Raw genomic sequence first — 16,344 nt, forward strand, 5'->3', positions numbered from 1 at the left:
TAAGAGATTTCTAAAAAGCAGGGCTGGCAACACTGCCAGGCTCTAGGCAAGAGGTTCTGCCGGTGACACTGAGCCTGTGGCCAAGGGCAGCTCCAGGGGGTGCCCTAACAGCTGTGCGATCTCGAGCAGGCCCCCTCCCCTCTCCTAGACCTGCATTCTCCCCTGGGGATAACAGCACGTGTCTTACAGACGCTTGACTGAGGAGACATGAGAGAAAGGAAGGGAAACCTCTTTGGCATCTATGCAGAAAGGCCACAAATGTAAAAAAAAACAAACATAAAAAAGCTTCTGAAGAGTAAGTTTTTTCCTTACTTCAGTTCATTTGATCTCTTGCCTCTGTATTAGTCTGTTGGCCTGATAGGAGGGTGGGGTAGAGATGGCTAGAAGGTCAGAAACCTAACTGTTTGCGGGAATCCGAGCCATGACCAAGGCTGGTTTATATCACACTCTGGCTGCACGAAGTACAAGCTCAAGGTAACCACCTAGCAAAACAGGAGAAAGCTCACACAGTATCCCAAGAGCAGCACAAACTGTCTAAATAAACAAAATGCAAATATGGGAGAGCAATTAGATTGTGCGGAAGGCCGGATGTGAAGTCAGAGTACAAAGAAGGACCATTTACTGTTGGGGGGGGGGCATCTAACTAGATGTATAGAAAAGAAGTAAGAGGAAGATCCCTACCTCACGATATATTTCTCAATAAATTTCATGTGGAATAAGGCTTTATATAAAAAATAGGTTATTTTTAAAAACGTACTGAAATCTGGAAAATATGAGAAAGAAGAAAAAAGTATAGCACTGAGGTGAGGAAGGCTGTCTAAGCAAGGCAGGAAACTCAGAAGCCACAAAGAAAAGACTGATCTGACTACGTAAGAGAATGTAAGCGCCGCCTTTAAGGTGATAAGATGCCATAAAAAGAAGAAAGGAAGACTGTTGGCTGCCTAGTTGATAATGGGTTAAGAATCTACTAACCCACAGAAAAACGGGAAGAGGCAAATCACACCAGAAATACAATCAGCTAATAAACATCAAATTAGAAGACGCTTGCTCCTTGGAAGGAAAGCTATGACAAAGCTAGACAGCATATTAAAAAGCAGAGACATTACTTTGCCGACAAAGGTTCACATAGTCAAAACCATGGTTTTTTCCAGTAGCCATGTACAGGTGTGGCAGCTGGACCAAAAAAGAAGGCTGAGTGCTGAAGAACTGATGATTTTGAATTGTAGTACTGGAGAAGATTCTTGAGAGTCCCTGGGACAGCAAGGAGATCAAACCAGTCAATCCTAAAGGAAATCAACCCTGAATATTCATTGGAAGGACTGATGCTAAAGCTGAAACTCCAATACTTTGGCCACCTGATGCGAAGAGCTGACTCATTGGAAAAGACCCTGATGCTGGGAAAGATTGAGGGCAGGAGGAGAAGGGGACGACAGAGGATGAGGTGGTTGGATGGCATCATCAACTTAATGGACATGAATCTGAGCAAACTCTAGGAGATAGTGGAGGAGAGAGGAGCCTGGTGTGCAATTCATGGGGTCACAGAGTCAGACATGTCTTAGCAACTGAACAACAATAAACACTGACTCACTGAAAGTCCACAGAGTAGCTGTTGACCTGGCAAGCTCTCTTATAGGACAGGGGAAACCGGAGTGGATAAGGTACTTGCCATTATGAAGTAAACTTTGTGGTGGAGACAGACAATGATCAAATAAAGCCAACTTTAAAACAATGACATATGCTTTGTAGAGAATTAAGGCCACGTGATACAGTGTCTGGTTCCCTACTTCAAACTGGGTGGTCAGTGATACACAAGGCCTCCCTAAGGGCGTGACATCATAAGCTCCTAGTCTACATCAAAGCAGAGGTAAGGACATTGTCAGCAGAAGGCCTTGTGTTCTTGTGACAGGAATGAGCTTCCATACTGGCCAGCTTACAAGAGGGACGAGTAGTGTTGCTGGAACAGAGAGGAGGCAAGGGGGAGAGTGTGAACTAAGATCCAGGGGGTAATTGAGGGCTTGACATAGGGGCCTTATGAACCACAGTGATGAGCTGCAGTTTCATCTTCGTGCAAGGGGAGCATAAACTGGCGCATAAAGACACTGTTCTGGCAGCTGTGTGGAGGATGGGCTGGGAGGGAGAAAGCGGGATGGGCACCCGCAGTGTTCAGCAACCGTCGAGAGAGCGGGGTCAGACCCCACCCTGGTGGATGGGTGGTGGTGAGAGAGAAGAGGAGGGCGCAAGGTCTATAGGGTGACACCGATGGGCTGGATGCTGGGCTGGGGCTGCGGAGCAGATGATGGCGGACAAGCGACCTGCTGTTTGCAGAGGAGAAGCGGACAGGTGTGGATGGACCGTGTGCAGGAATGTGCAGGGGGTGGAACTATTTTTTTCTGGGCCAGTTTAACGGGAGATGCAATTAGACATCCAGGTAAGTATGTCAGGCTGGTCTTCAGGGCTGGAGATAAGAGAGTCCAGGGATAAGAGTGGTCCTGAAGCCACGGGAACTGGATGAGGTCATGGAGGAAGGATGTTTAGATTGATGAAGGAGCCCAGGCCAGGGCCTCGGGCACTCCAAACCACAGAGGGTGAGCGGAGGAGGAAAAACAGCCCAGGCACCTGGGAAGAAGCAGCCTGAAAGGTAAGACATCCCAGCAGAGTGTGCCCGGACGTGAGAAGAAGGAAGTGCTGCAAGACGCAGGGCAGGGACCAGTGTGTGAGGGTCCTGCCGGAAGGTCACCTAAGTCAGACAAGTGACCCTGTAACTGACCAGCTTTTGGCGTATGAGGGAGGATTTTTTTTAAAAAGATGACATGATCTGTTGATCATGTTTATATGCTGACGGGAATAATCAAGTAGAAAGAGGGGACACTGATATGAAGGGGTGGGGGAGGAAAATGCAAGGAGGGGAAATGGTCAACCTCTCCAGGGGTCAGGGAAACACAATGTAGAACTTGGTGAGACTGGCAAAAATCAACAAGGTCTGCGACACTCATTTTTGTCTAGGACTGGGAGAAGCGCTCTTTCATCCACTAAGACCAGACGTATAAAGTGGTACAGTCTTCCTGGGGGTCATTTTGTCAGCACGTTTCAAAGCTTTTAAAGGGAATTCTCTCTGACTCAGTGGTTTCTAGGACTGTGCCGTACAGTACCCCTCACACCAGCACATAAGGGTAATGCACAAAGACGTTTACTACGGCTTTGTTGTTCCAGCGAAAACCAGAGTCAACTCACTATCTAAGGGCAAGGGAACGGCCTCACACCTTCTATTACATCTATGTAATTCTGTGAGGACAGTAAAGAGAATGCCAGGGAGAGTCTTATGCTTGTGGTTCTATGAACACGTCGCATCTTCTTTCTGGCCTTCCATAAGCTTTTGCACACCCTGTCCTCTCTCTCTGGAATTCCCTGCCTTCATTTTCACCCCCACCCCCAGCGCGGAAGGCTTCCTGAGCCCCAGCTGTGCTGAGCTGCCTGCTCACTGAGCGCCCAGAGCAGGCACATCTCAAAGTACATCAGGTGCTGCGGAAACTGCCCCCGTATATGCTGACATCGCACAAGGACTGAAAGAGTTTGCTCTGGATCACTAAGCTGACTGTGGGTTGTGGTGGTGCTGAGCGTGTCAGTGCTTATGGTTGCTGCACTGCTGACTAAGCTGTGAAGGGTGCTGTCACTGGGGGAGTCTCCTGTAGCAGCCCCGGGAGGGTAACTACCCAGGGTGCTTCGTTCCCAAGGAGCTGACCCCAGCTTCAAGGGTAGATCCTGATTATGTATGGTCACCTCTAGCAACTGGTGCAGAAAGAGAAATATGGCCTAACTCAGCTTTCAGGAGGGCTCTTAGGCCATGCTTGGGGAATAACTTTTTATAGACAGGAAGACGAAAACCTGATGCTTCAGCAGCTGCCTGTGGCCACCCTAGGATCACCAAGGGACCAGCTGATGCTGTGGACAGCAGGGTGGAAAGGATGATAGGCCCTTGATGATGTCATTGAGCCCCTGAATCAACCAACTCTGAAGCCAGTTTTTCCTTGGGCTAAGTGAGAAAATGAGCGTTCTTTTTTTTAACAGCCAGTCTCAGCTGGAGTTCCTTCTTTTAGCCAAAGCATTCTGACTCCTTATCTATTGATACTTTTTGCTGATGAAACACATTGTAGCTTATTTTAAAATATTAATATATTCAACTGAATATAAGTTTCCAATACAGATCCTCCTTTTTCAGCTCTCCAAGATACGTCTGTATCCCTGCTTTATTAATCAAACAGACTTTCTTTTGAAGGCATCCCCAAGCGTCTGTTCATCTTTCTGAGAAAATGATTCATACTTACCAACTTCCTTCCTCTCTTGATTTCTTTCTTTACTGATTCCACATCAAAATTTCTATCATTATTAGATGGATCACAGTCCTCACATTCCACAAGTGCAGAGGAATACAGCTGCAGATTGGGAAAAGAAAAACAATCCAGATTATGTACAAAGAAATGTTGAGAGCTACAAGTCAGAAAATGGTACCAAAAAAGTGTTCATCAGGAATGGAAGCTGACAACCTTTTGGGGTGTGTGAGCAGACCTCAAGCCAGCCAGCTTTTCTCTGGGAAGAGTCCTGATCCCTGGGCATGTTTCACACTGCCTAACCGGACTTGGTCAAGGCCCAGATCCCAAGCTGGGCCAACCAAAGTTCCTATTCTAGGAAAGTTAAATAGGCTCTGAGGCTCATGGTCAGAGAAGAGAAAGTCAGTCTATTGAGAGAGGGAAAACAAAAAATGAGGGCCAGACAGGACATCCCAGGTTCCTAAGGGCTTCTCAGCTGTTTCTTGGCTGCAACTCTGGACCTGCCTTCAGGAGCCACACAGTGGCCCTGCACCTCACTACAAAGCCTCTTGTGTATTCAGGTTGGCTCTAGTTTCTAAGAGCTTCTTGAGACCAAAAGAATCCAAACTACTTCCTAATGAAAGACCAACGTTACAGTATACTTACATCATAAAGTGCATGGAAAACATAAGAAAAACATTCTGACCTGACAAGGCGAAGATTTCTAATAAAAGCAGAAACTATAAAAAAGGTGTCAAGTTGCTTGGGACTTCCCTGGTGGTCCAGTGGTTAAGAATCCACCTTCCAACGCAGAGGACATGAGAGGACAGGGATCGACCCTGGTCAGGGAACTAAGATACCACATGCCATGGAGCAGCTAAGCCCGTGAGCTGCAAAAAAAGGCTCCACATGTTGCAACCAAGACTCAACACAGCCAAGTAAATAGATAAATATTTTTTAAAGTTATCAAGTTGGAATTCATCAAAATTAAAAGTTTTTGCTCTTTGAAAGACATTGCTAAGAAAAAAGAAAGGCAAGCCAGAAATTGGGAGAAAATATTTGCAATTCATATATCTGACAAAAAACTTATATCTAGGATATCGGAAAAACTGTTGCCACTCAATAAGACAATACAATTAAAAATGGCCAAAAGATCTGGACAGACACTTCAGAGAAGAAGAGTTACAAATGGTGAATAAGCACATGAAAAGATGCTCAAAATCGGTAACCCACAGCCACAGCTACAATGAGAAAGCAATACACACTCACCAGATTGGTTAGAATTAAAAAGACTGAAAAATAGCCAAGTGTCAGTGCAGGTATGGAGCGAATGAAAGGCTTACACATTGTTGGTAGAAGTGTAAAATAATGCAGTCACCTTTAAAGTTAAACATACACTTATTTTATGACCCAGCATTCCTCTTCTAGGTATTCACCCAAGAAATAAAAGCGTATGTCCACATTTAAAGAAGGCAAGAATATACAATGGAGAAAAGACAGTCTCTTCAATAAGCAGTGATGGGAAAATTGGACATCAACACGTTAAAAAATGAAATTTGAACATATTCTCATCATCCACAAAAATAAATTCAAAATGGATTAAAGACCTAAGTGCAAGATGGGGCACCATAAAACTCCTAGAAGAAAACACGGGCAATATTCTTTTTTATCTCCAAATGCAAGGAAAATATAAACAAAAATAAACAAATGGGACCTAATTAACCTTAAAAGCTTTTGCATCAACAAACCATCAATAAGACAGAAAGACAACCTATTGAGTGGGAGAAAATATTTGTATATGATAATGACCAGTAAGGGGTTAATATACAAACAGCTCATAAAACTGAAGATCAAAAAATAACCTGATTAAAAGATGAGCAGAAGATCTGAATGGATATTTTTCCAAAGAAGACATGCAGATGGCCAAAAGGCACATGAAAAGATGCTCAATATCACGGATCATCAGAGAAGGGCAAATGAAAACCTGAAAGAGATGTCACCTCACATCTGTCAGAATGGCTGTCATCAAGGAGACTGCACACAAATGTTAGTGACGATGTTGGGAAAAGGGAACCCTGTGCACGGATGGTGGGAATGTAAGTTGGTGCAGCTGCTATGGAAAACAATATGGAGGTTCCTCAAAAAAAACTGAAAATAGAACTATCATATGATCCAGTAATTCCACTCCTGGGTATGCATCCAAAGAAAATGAAAGCACTAATTCAACAAGATGCATGTACCACAATGTTCATAACAGTATTATTTACAATAGCCAAAGTATGGAAGCAGACTGCGTGTCCATCAACAGATGAACGGGTAATAAAGATGTGCGGTGTGTCTCTTTGTGGCCCCATGGACTGTAGCCTGCCAGGCTTCTCTGTCCGTGGGATTCTCCAAGCACGAATACTGGAGTGGGTAGCCACTTCAGAAGATCCCTTCTCCAGGGGATCTTCCAGATTCATGGATCAAACTCGAGTCTCTCACACTGCGGGCAGATTCTTTACCGTCTGAGCCACCAGGGAAGCTCCTATATATATACACACATATATGTATGCATGTATGTGTATGTTTAGTAGGTATACACACACACACACATAAACACACAATGGAATACTATTCAGCCATAAAAAAGAATGAAATTTTGCCATTTGCAACAACATGGATGGATGTGGAGGGTATTATGCTTAGTGAAATAAGTCAAAGACAGATAGTACATGTCATCACTTATATGTGGAATCTAAAAAAAACAAACCAGTGATATAATACACAAAAAGCATGTCTACATGAAGACACACATTCAGATGTTCACAGCAGAGTTATCTTAAAATCCCCAGGTGGTGCTGGTGGTAAAAGACCCACCTGCTAATGAAGGAGACACAAGAGAAGCAGGTACTGTCCCTGGGCTGGTAAGATCCCCTGAGGAGGGCATGGCGACCCACTCCAGTATTCTTGCCTGGAGAATCCCATGGACAGAGGAGCCTGGCGGGCTACAGTCCATGGGGTTGCAAAGAGACGGACACGACTGAAGCAACTGAGCACAGCACATAGCATAGCCCCACAATGGAAATAATACCTATGTCTATCAACAGACAATAAAAAAATTACGATAGATCCATACAATGGAATACTATGCAGAAATAAAAAGGTACAAAATACAGATATGCGAAACACCATGGAAGAATCTCCAAAGACTGTTAATGAGCAAAAGATGCCAGACACAAAGCATACACACTGCTTCCTTTCATACGAGATGGAAAGACAGGCTCAACCTAGAGGTGCTGGGGCTGGGGGGAAGTGGTTACAAGGAGGCATGAGAGAACCTTCTGGGGTAATAGAAATGTTCTACATCTTGATGGTGGTAGCGGTTACATTGGCAAATACGTGAATTAATACTCTCTGAACTGTACGTTTAAAATGAGTGCTTTTTAATGTAAATTATACCAGCAAAGTTAACTAAAAATAGAAAATGAACATTAAGAGTATATTAGGATAAACATCACAATCAAATAGTGTTATTCTCAAAATGGCTTAACAGCAGAAAATAAACAAGCACATATCTTATAGTAACAAATTAAAAGGAGAAAACTTGAGACATGAAAACCAAACATAACAGAATCTTCTGTTATAAAGCAAGTTATTAGGACACTTGAACCTGAAACCTGAGTGGTCTGAGGATCAGGTGATAGTCATATATTAACGCTAAATCCCTGATTTTGATGGTTACATTGTGATTATGTAAATATCCTTGTTTGTAGAAAAGGTGCACTAAGTGTTCAGGAAAGACATCGTGTCTCAATTTCCAATGGTTCTGTCAATGAAAATAATCAGTAAACCATCTATAATAAGAATGGATTTGAGCCAAATGAAGGCCTAGCCCGGAAGTCCATTTCCCAGATTACGCTAAGAAACTGCTCTGCAGAAGCAGTTTCTAGTACAGTTTTATACCTTGTCAGAACAAAGAACGTTAAACAAGTCAGCGTTACATTTCTTCAAAATTATTTTTAAAAAAGGAAGAAGAAAAAGAACAGACCAGCACGTACGCAGTGAGTCAGTATGACCTTGGTACCTGGGAAGGGAGGTTTATCATCAAAGAAGGACCAGCGTTGGCATGCCAGGAAGAAAGACATTTAATCTTTATTTTTAACATGGACATTCTTTACTTCTGGTCAATGTGCCCTTATCTCTAACAAATAAACCAGATGTACAATGTATATTTGATAGGCCACAGAAAGACTATTTTAGTTAGCATAAAATTCAAGTTAACTCATGTATAAGCCAGAATGACTTTCCTTTATCTCAATATGTGAATATTTCTTTGATCAGTTCCAACAAAAAAGATTCTTTGTACTGTATGTGCAACTTTTCTCTAAGTTTGAGATTTAAGAAAGCCAAAGTGTATATATAAAAAAAGAAAGCATTTAGCATTGTGCATGGCCAGAGAAAGAGAGGGAAAGAGCCCAGAAGAACATTACAATAGATGCAGAAAAAAGCACTTCATAATATTCAATACTTTAACTTGTAGAAAACTAGGAATAAAACGGAGCTATCTAATTTTAATAAATTGAAAGTATTAAAAACTTAAAGTAAATACAAATTTAATGATAAAACCTAGAAGCATCCCAGTAATATAAGAACAATCAAGGCTCACTAAAATGCTTCTAATCACCAGTATAACACAGTGTTCTAGAAAAATGTGGTTAAATAAGAAAAAGAAATTAAGAGGCCCCAAAGTTTATAGGAAAAAAAGTTTTCATTTATAGATGAGGACTGTCCAAATAAAATATCCAAGTAACTGATTTTTAGATGCAAGAGTTTGGCAAGATTTTTGGATGAGTTAAAAAAAAATCAATAGTGTTTGTGTATATCAATTATGCTGTTGTCTAGTTGCTAAGTCATATCTGACTCTTTTGCCATCCTGTGGACTACAGCCTCCTCTGTTCATGGGATTCTCCAAGCAAGAATATACTAGAGCCGGCTGTCATTTCCTCTCCAGAAGATCTTTCTGACCCTCAGATTGAACCTGCATCTCCTGTCTTGGCACGTGGATTCTTTACCTCTGAGCCACCTGGGAAGCCTGTATACCAATAATAGTCCATTTTAAAAACGTATTAACAAAAACAAAACAAAAACCAACACAGGAATAGACCTAACCCAAAGATCTGACAAAAATTTTTGGACATTTTTGAAATTCATAAAAGACCTGGCTAATATGTCTTCCCTGTTAATGGAAAGACATTTTGTGAGGGTATCTATTTTTTCCCAAATTTATCTATAAATTCCATAGAATTCCAGTTAAAATTCCAATAGAAATTTCTGTGAAACCTGATAAGCCGATCTCAAATTCAAAGTGCAAAAAAAAAAAAAAAAAAAGCTAAGGCTTATTGTAAAATCATAGTAATTAAGAGCATTGTACCAGCTCAGGGATACGTAAGTGACTAATGGAACACAATGGACAGCCAGAAAGATATCTGTGCCTATACGACAATCCTGTTAAGAGCAACAGGTAAGGATGAAGGTTCAAGAACGAGACATCTAGGTGAGAGTCCTGGCTCAGTCACTTACAGCCCTGTGACCTTGGGCAAGTCACTTAATTTCTCCATGCCTCAGTTGTTCCACCTTTAGTTTGGGCATAATTACAAAACCTCCGTCTTAGGGTAGTTGTGAGGATGAATAGTTAAACACAGGTAAGCTCCCACCCAGAGTATTACCTCACACACACTGGACACCAAATCATAATAACAATAGTTACCATTATTATCACTACAAATCAGTAAGGAAAGGATAGTTTGTTTTTTTTAATAACAGTGCAGGAAAGTGAAAGTGTTAGTTGCTCAGTTGTGTCTGACTCTTTACAATCACATGGACTGTAGCCCACCAGGCTCCTCTGTCCATGGGATTCTCCAGGGAAGAATACTGGAGTGGGTAGCCATTTCCTTCTCCAGGGGACCTTTCCAACCCAGGGATCAAACCTGGGTCTCCCACACTGCAGGCAAGATAGAGCTGGGAGAAGTAGTTAATCACATGGAAAAAACAAAAAGAGGTGAGAGTCAATTCCTAGGCAGGTTGATGAGATGTCTGGGGTACTCAAGGAGGAGAGTGGGGTCTGGAGTTCCCAAAGAGGAGGAAAGGACAAATGTTTTTTCCTACACTGCTTTGTCTTAGTCAATGTAACAATGAATCTTGCTCAAAGACATGTTTCTCCTTAACAAGAACCTTCTGACTAATCTTGTTATCTTAAGATGTATGTTGTGAAAATGCATCTGGTAAGACCCTTTATTGTAATAAGGTATATAGTGCCCTTGCAAAGACCAGTGAGCGGGGTACTCTCCACCCCTCTTCTGATGTCTGTGTCAGAAGCTTTCTCTGTCCCTTTTTCACTTTAATAAAACTCTGCTACACAAAAGTTCTTGAGTGATCAAGCCTGGCTCCTGGTCCCAAAGCTAAATCATCTTCAGATGCCACGAATTCGACATTGTTCACCATAAGTTGTCAAAAGTAGATCCCTGCTTTATATGGTGATCCAGATAAATTCAGTTGCATCAAAAATATCACTTCCCTTAATTATTTCGATCTTTCCTTTAGCTTTCTAATATGTTGTTGTTTAGTAGCTAAGTTGTATCCAACTCGTTTGTGACCCACAGACTGTAGCCCAACAGGCTCCTCAGTCCATGGGGTTTCCCAGGCAAGAATACTAGAGAGGGTTGCCATTTCCTTTTCCAGCGGATCTTCTCAACTAGGGATCAAACCCACATCTCCTGCATTGTCAGGTGGATTCTTTACCAATGAGCCACCTGGGAAGCCCATAGCTTTCTAATTTACCTCAGTCCTAAATGAGCTGTTTCTAAATCCAAAGGCATTCTTATTATCAACAAAAAACTGATTAGCATAATTAAAAAAAAAGCTAAATGAGAACAACACAATTTTTGAACTTTTTGGGAAACAGAAACTTAATATGGAAAAGAAATTCTTAGGGTGAAAATCCTACAAATTATAAAGGAAAATGATGAATGTTAATTACATTACAAGCTTCCATGCAACAGGAAGCACCATAAATAAAATCAAAAGCCAAATATATGATAAAGCATTGAATGTATTTTTATGTAAATAAACATATATAAGTGAAATTAAGATCTCAAAAATAAAATGTAGTCTCTGAACATGTCATAGAATCAACAAACGGAACTGCATAAAGAAAGCAAAACAGAACCACACAGAAGAAGGAGGTGCAAGCCCACAAAGTCATCCAGGAACTGCAAATACAAACAAGAGACTATCGCACACCCATCTGAAAGGAAAACATTAAATTTCATAGGATCACGACACACACCAAAACACAGACCCAAGGAGGAACTGTGAAGAGAGAAAAGAAGAGCTACAGGTTGGGGGCAAATACATAAAATATATCTGTCAAAGGACTTCTATCCAAGATATAAAGAGCTCTTAAAACTTAACAACAATAACAAGCTAATTAAAAACTGGACAAAAGATCTGGACAGACAACACCAAAGAAGATATACAGATGGTAAATAAATATATGAAAAAATGTTCAAAATCTCACGTCATCAGGCCATTACTGATTAAAATACAAACAACATGAACTCTCACTCATTTCGGGTGGGAATGTAAAATGGTACAGCCACCGTGGAGGACAGTTTGGCAATTTTCTACATAATTACACACACTTTTACCAGACCAAAATGAATAAATAAATAAATCACACAGAATTAAGTGTTGACAAAGAAGTAAGAACAGTGGAAGTCAAACTTGGCGCAATCCCTTTGGAGAGCAGTTTGGCACATTTCGTGAGGTGCAGAATGTACTCTTCCTTAGCCCATAGGTTCTGCTTTTTGCTAAGTGCCCCCCAGATCAGAGGAAAGCTCCCATGAATTAGGAGACCTATCTAAGGATATTCATGGCAGCTGGTCAGTCACACAAAAAACTGGAAAACCCCAAATGATCATTCACTTTAATAGTGATTATGGAGACTTCCCTGGGGGTCCAGTGACTAAGAATGTGCCTCCCAATGCAGGGGACGCGGGCTCAATCCCTGATCCAGGAAGATCCCACATGTCTTGCAACTAAGCCTGTGCACCACAACTGCTGAGCCTGCGCCCTCTGGAGCCTCTGCTCTGCAACAAGAGGAGCCCCAGCAGTGAGCAGCCCACGCACCGCCGACTAGAGTAGCCCCTGCCTGCTGCAACTGGAGAAAGCCCAGGCGCAGCAACAAAGACCAGCACAGTCAAAAGATAAGCAAACACTAAAGAAAGAAAAACAAAATCATTTTAAAAGATAGTAATTATAGTCATAAAATGGAATACTGTAACATTTAAAATTAAAGATTAGAGCGCCTATCAACATGGATAAGTCTCAATAATCCACAGAATTTGATAGAAATTCTGTAAAGTCCAAGAACATGTAAAACTATATCATATTATTGTTTAGAAATACTTAAATATGTGGTGGAAGCATAAAATTAAAAAGCCAAGATAATAATAAGTACCAAATTTGTGTTGGTGAAGGAATGCCGCGAATGGGACAGAGAAGGGAGAGTCCTTAACTATCTACGTTGTTTTTCCTTTAAAAAAAAAAAAAAAAGCTGAAGTGAGTATCATATAATACCATTTTATAAATCTGGGGTAGACATTTTATAAATGTCTATGGGTATCTGTTATATTTGAAATATTTAATTAAAATATCTTTAAAGAGGCTTCTTCACCAGAATTCCTTACGTTTGATCAGTTATAAATAAAACCAAAAGTAATCAAAAAGTGTTATTATCTGACACTTTAAAAAGAGAAAAATATGCTCCCCAAATCCCCACTTCAAAGCCCAAATCATGGGCAGCCAATGTGCTGTTCTTTGTTGTATTCAAAGTACATTTGTCTATTTCGGGATGTCCTTCCCTGAAAGGACTCATGTGTGTTCAAACTTACCAAACAGTTTTCATGAGCAGCTATATTCTCTGACTGTGCAAAGTACAGGACACTACACTCGAGGTCTTTGGGGCAGAGCGCGCATATCCTTTTTTGCAACCTTTCTGCAACCTGGAAGACACCTACAAAGTAACATCCCTCGTGAGAAATGGAAAGTGGAATTTCTTGGTCTGTAACTCCTCCACCCATCTTAAAGGAGAGGGCCGGGCACTTGTTTTTAGAAGAGTCTCTCAGCTCCCAGGGAGAAAAAATTTGGGACCCAAGTAGAAAAGCACCTTTGCAATTTTTAAAATTTTACTTTTGCATTTTTTAATGGATTAATAAAAAAGAAAATGTTTTATTTAAAATGTCCAGGGACTTTCTAAAACAAAACAAAAATAAATAAATAAAAGATTGAAACATGAGGAACAATGGGGTTCCCAGATGGTGATAGTGGTAAAGAACCCGCCTGCCAATGCTGGAGACATAAGAGACACGGTCTGACCCCTGGATCAGAGAGACTCCCACGGAGGAGGGAATGACAACCCACTCCAGTCTTCCTGTCAGGAGAATCCCATAGACAGAGGAGCCGGGTGAGCTAAGAGTCCACAGGGTCACAGAGTCAGACACGACTGAAAAGCCTGAGCACACACAGGAGGAAACCCTCTGCCTAACAAACAGAAGTAGGAATTTAAATACAAAGTTCTCACATCACTTCCCTGCCCACAGGAAGCTCTCAATTATAATCACTGACATTATAAATCAATTGTATTCAAGAAATAATGCTCTGATTAACTACCTATAAAAAAGAATTTAGATCCTTATACTATATTCAAAAATAAATTTGGGGTGAATTAGAGGTAAATGAACAATGTACTTTAATGTGATGTAATCTAGTATAATAAATTAGGAGAGAAAGATACATGATAGGAAGCAGTTTTTGTTTTTTTTTTCAAAGAGAAGAATGAAGAAAGGAAAGAGACAGAGAAGGAGAGCTAGGAAGAACAGGGAAGAGTCAGAGATGGAGAAAAAAGCCAGCTGTTCCCAACATCCCACTTGGATGCACCCGGGGGAGACAACCTTTACTCGCTAATCTATTAGTTTGCTGTTAGTTTGGCCACAAGCATCCATGTAATATTTCTTTGCCCTTTCCAATGCTCATCCTCTTTATTCATCTGGTTTTCCATAGCAGAAAAGCACTTTCAATTTTACCTTCAAATTTTAGTTCTGAAACAAAACTTCATTTAACGGTGAAAGGGTTTAATTTAGATGAGGTTAAACTGCTTAAGCGCTTCTTAAAAGTCTTTTTGGTTACTCCAAAGCGTAAGATCTCTCAGCACCTCTCTTAAATTAGACTTTTACGTCTCACACTGTCCAAAGACCTCACTTTGGAGCTAGCATTTGTTTCACGTTCAGATGAGTTTCTTCTTTAATTATCATTTGTTTCCTGGATTGGAGTCCTGCTTAGTGGGGCTACAAACGAGTGGTCCTCCTGCTCCTATCAACCAAGAAAACAGGAATGGGGGAGACTGAGAGGAAACGCCTCAGATGAAATGGAACCGGCGAACTGCTGCTTTTCATTCCTCTCAAACTACCACCGAGTCGGGAGCGCCTCTTTGTACAAGAGTCACTGTGTTGAGGGCTCTACACCAGCGCTATCCGTAGAAACGCCACGTGGGCCACAGGTGTAGATGAAGAATTTCTAGAAGCCTCATTTAAAAAAGCAAAGGAGGGACTTCCCTGGTGGTCCAGTGGCTAACACTCTGCTCTCCACGCAGGGGGCACAGGTTTGATCCCGTTGGGGATCTAAGATTCCACATGCTGCATGGCGGGTCCCCCTCAAAAGGAAGTTGGTGAAATTAATTTTAATAGGCTTTATTCCATCAAATATATCCAAAATACTACCCTTTCAACATTTAATCAATAAAACAATTAATTCATCCTTTGTACTGAGTTTTGAAGTCCAGTGTGTTTCGTGGTTACTGCACGTCTCAACTGGACAATCCATATTTTCAATGCTCCAGAGGCATAGGCAGACGGTGGCTACCAAATGGAAGATATGGTACAGATGGAAGAAGGTACAGCAGAGGCTATAAAAGAAACATGAGACAGAACTGTTGCCTGCAAGAAGCTGACAAGGTAAACAAGGAGATGAAGTAGCAACTACGAAAGTAAAATAACAGAATACATGGCACAGAGTAATGTAGCTGCTGAGTAGGAAATAAAATACATGCTATGGTCAGAGGAGGAAGCGCTCCCGGTGGGATGGGGTGCTGTCAAGGAGCCGGTACAACCTGGAGATGGAAAGGGGAGTCAAGGTGGGGGGGACGTTGCAGACAGAAGCACAGATGGGGGGAGAGGCCAAGAGGTGAGACTGGGAGACAGCTCATCAGCGGGACGGAAGAGGAGAGTTCATGCAAAGGAAGCGGGAAAGGAATTTGAGGAACAGACGGTGAAAGGCTGCCAGGAAGGATTTTTGAGGAGGGGAATAACACGATGAAAGAGTTGTTTTAAGCTCCATTTCAGTACAAGGAGGGAAATACGGTGCACCTGGACAGAAGGCTGGATGTCATAATGCTGTCTGTTCTAGCTCAAATAAGGGCAAACGAAAACATGCTGCCTGCCATCAAGCCATCAGCCACGGCAGCAATCCCCAGCCCCTAAAAATCCATCAAGCCACCAGCCACTGCAGCAATCCCCACCCCCTAAAAACGGTGTGCCCTCGGGGGGTTCAGGATGGTGAAAACGGAATACTTGCTCTAAATACTTAGGATGCACTTCTAAGGAATAATTTCCATGAGCCCAGATTCTTGCATCTTCCCATACTTGGAAAAGCTCTAAAATCAGTAACTTAGCAGTAGTCTTCTAATGTTCAACCACATGTTTGTTTTCAGCAAAAACTTTATATCCTGGCTCCTCCCTCACCTCTTCAAAGCAGTTCCTCAGAGTCTGGCTCCCAGGCTACAGTCCTGAGTAAGGTCCCCACAGGAAACAAAACTTGCATTTTTAGGTTGTGTTTTCCTTTGTTGGCGTAAGTTTTAGATTTAATGCCATTTCAAGTTAAATCTCAAGAAGGTTATTTTAAAGAGGTTGAAAAATATATTATTTGGAAGTATAAATGATTATGG

The 16,344-nt window shown here is 41.6% G+C and overlaps 1 protein-coding gene across 2 annotated transcripts in view; it reads right to left on the minus strand.

Annotated features, from left to right (window-relative positions):
• The window catches only part of PHF11 (PHD finger protein 11), a 33,123-nt gene that overhangs the window by 13,304 nt on the left and 3,475 nt on the right, over nucleotides 1-16,344 (minus strand). For both annotated transcript variants that reach the window (XM_018056742.1, XM_018056741.1), the window contains exons 2-3: nucleotides 13,238-13,359; nucleotides 4,323-4,430 (exon numbers count right to left, since the gene is read on the minus strand). In XM_018056742.1, the coding sequence (XP_017912231.1) occupies nucleotides 4,323-4,430; nucleotides 13,238-13,359 (230 nt within the window). The remainder of the gene's footprint in view (nucleotides 1-4,322; nucleotides 4,431-13,237; nucleotides 13,360-16,344) is intronic.

This window comes from Capra hircus, chromosome 12, assembly GCF_001704415.2.
Source record: "Capra hircus breed San Clemente chromosome 12, ASM170441v1, whole genome shotgun sequence".
Lineage (NCBI taxonomy): Eukaryota > Metazoa > Chordata > Mammalia > Artiodactyla > Bovidae > Capra > Capra hircus.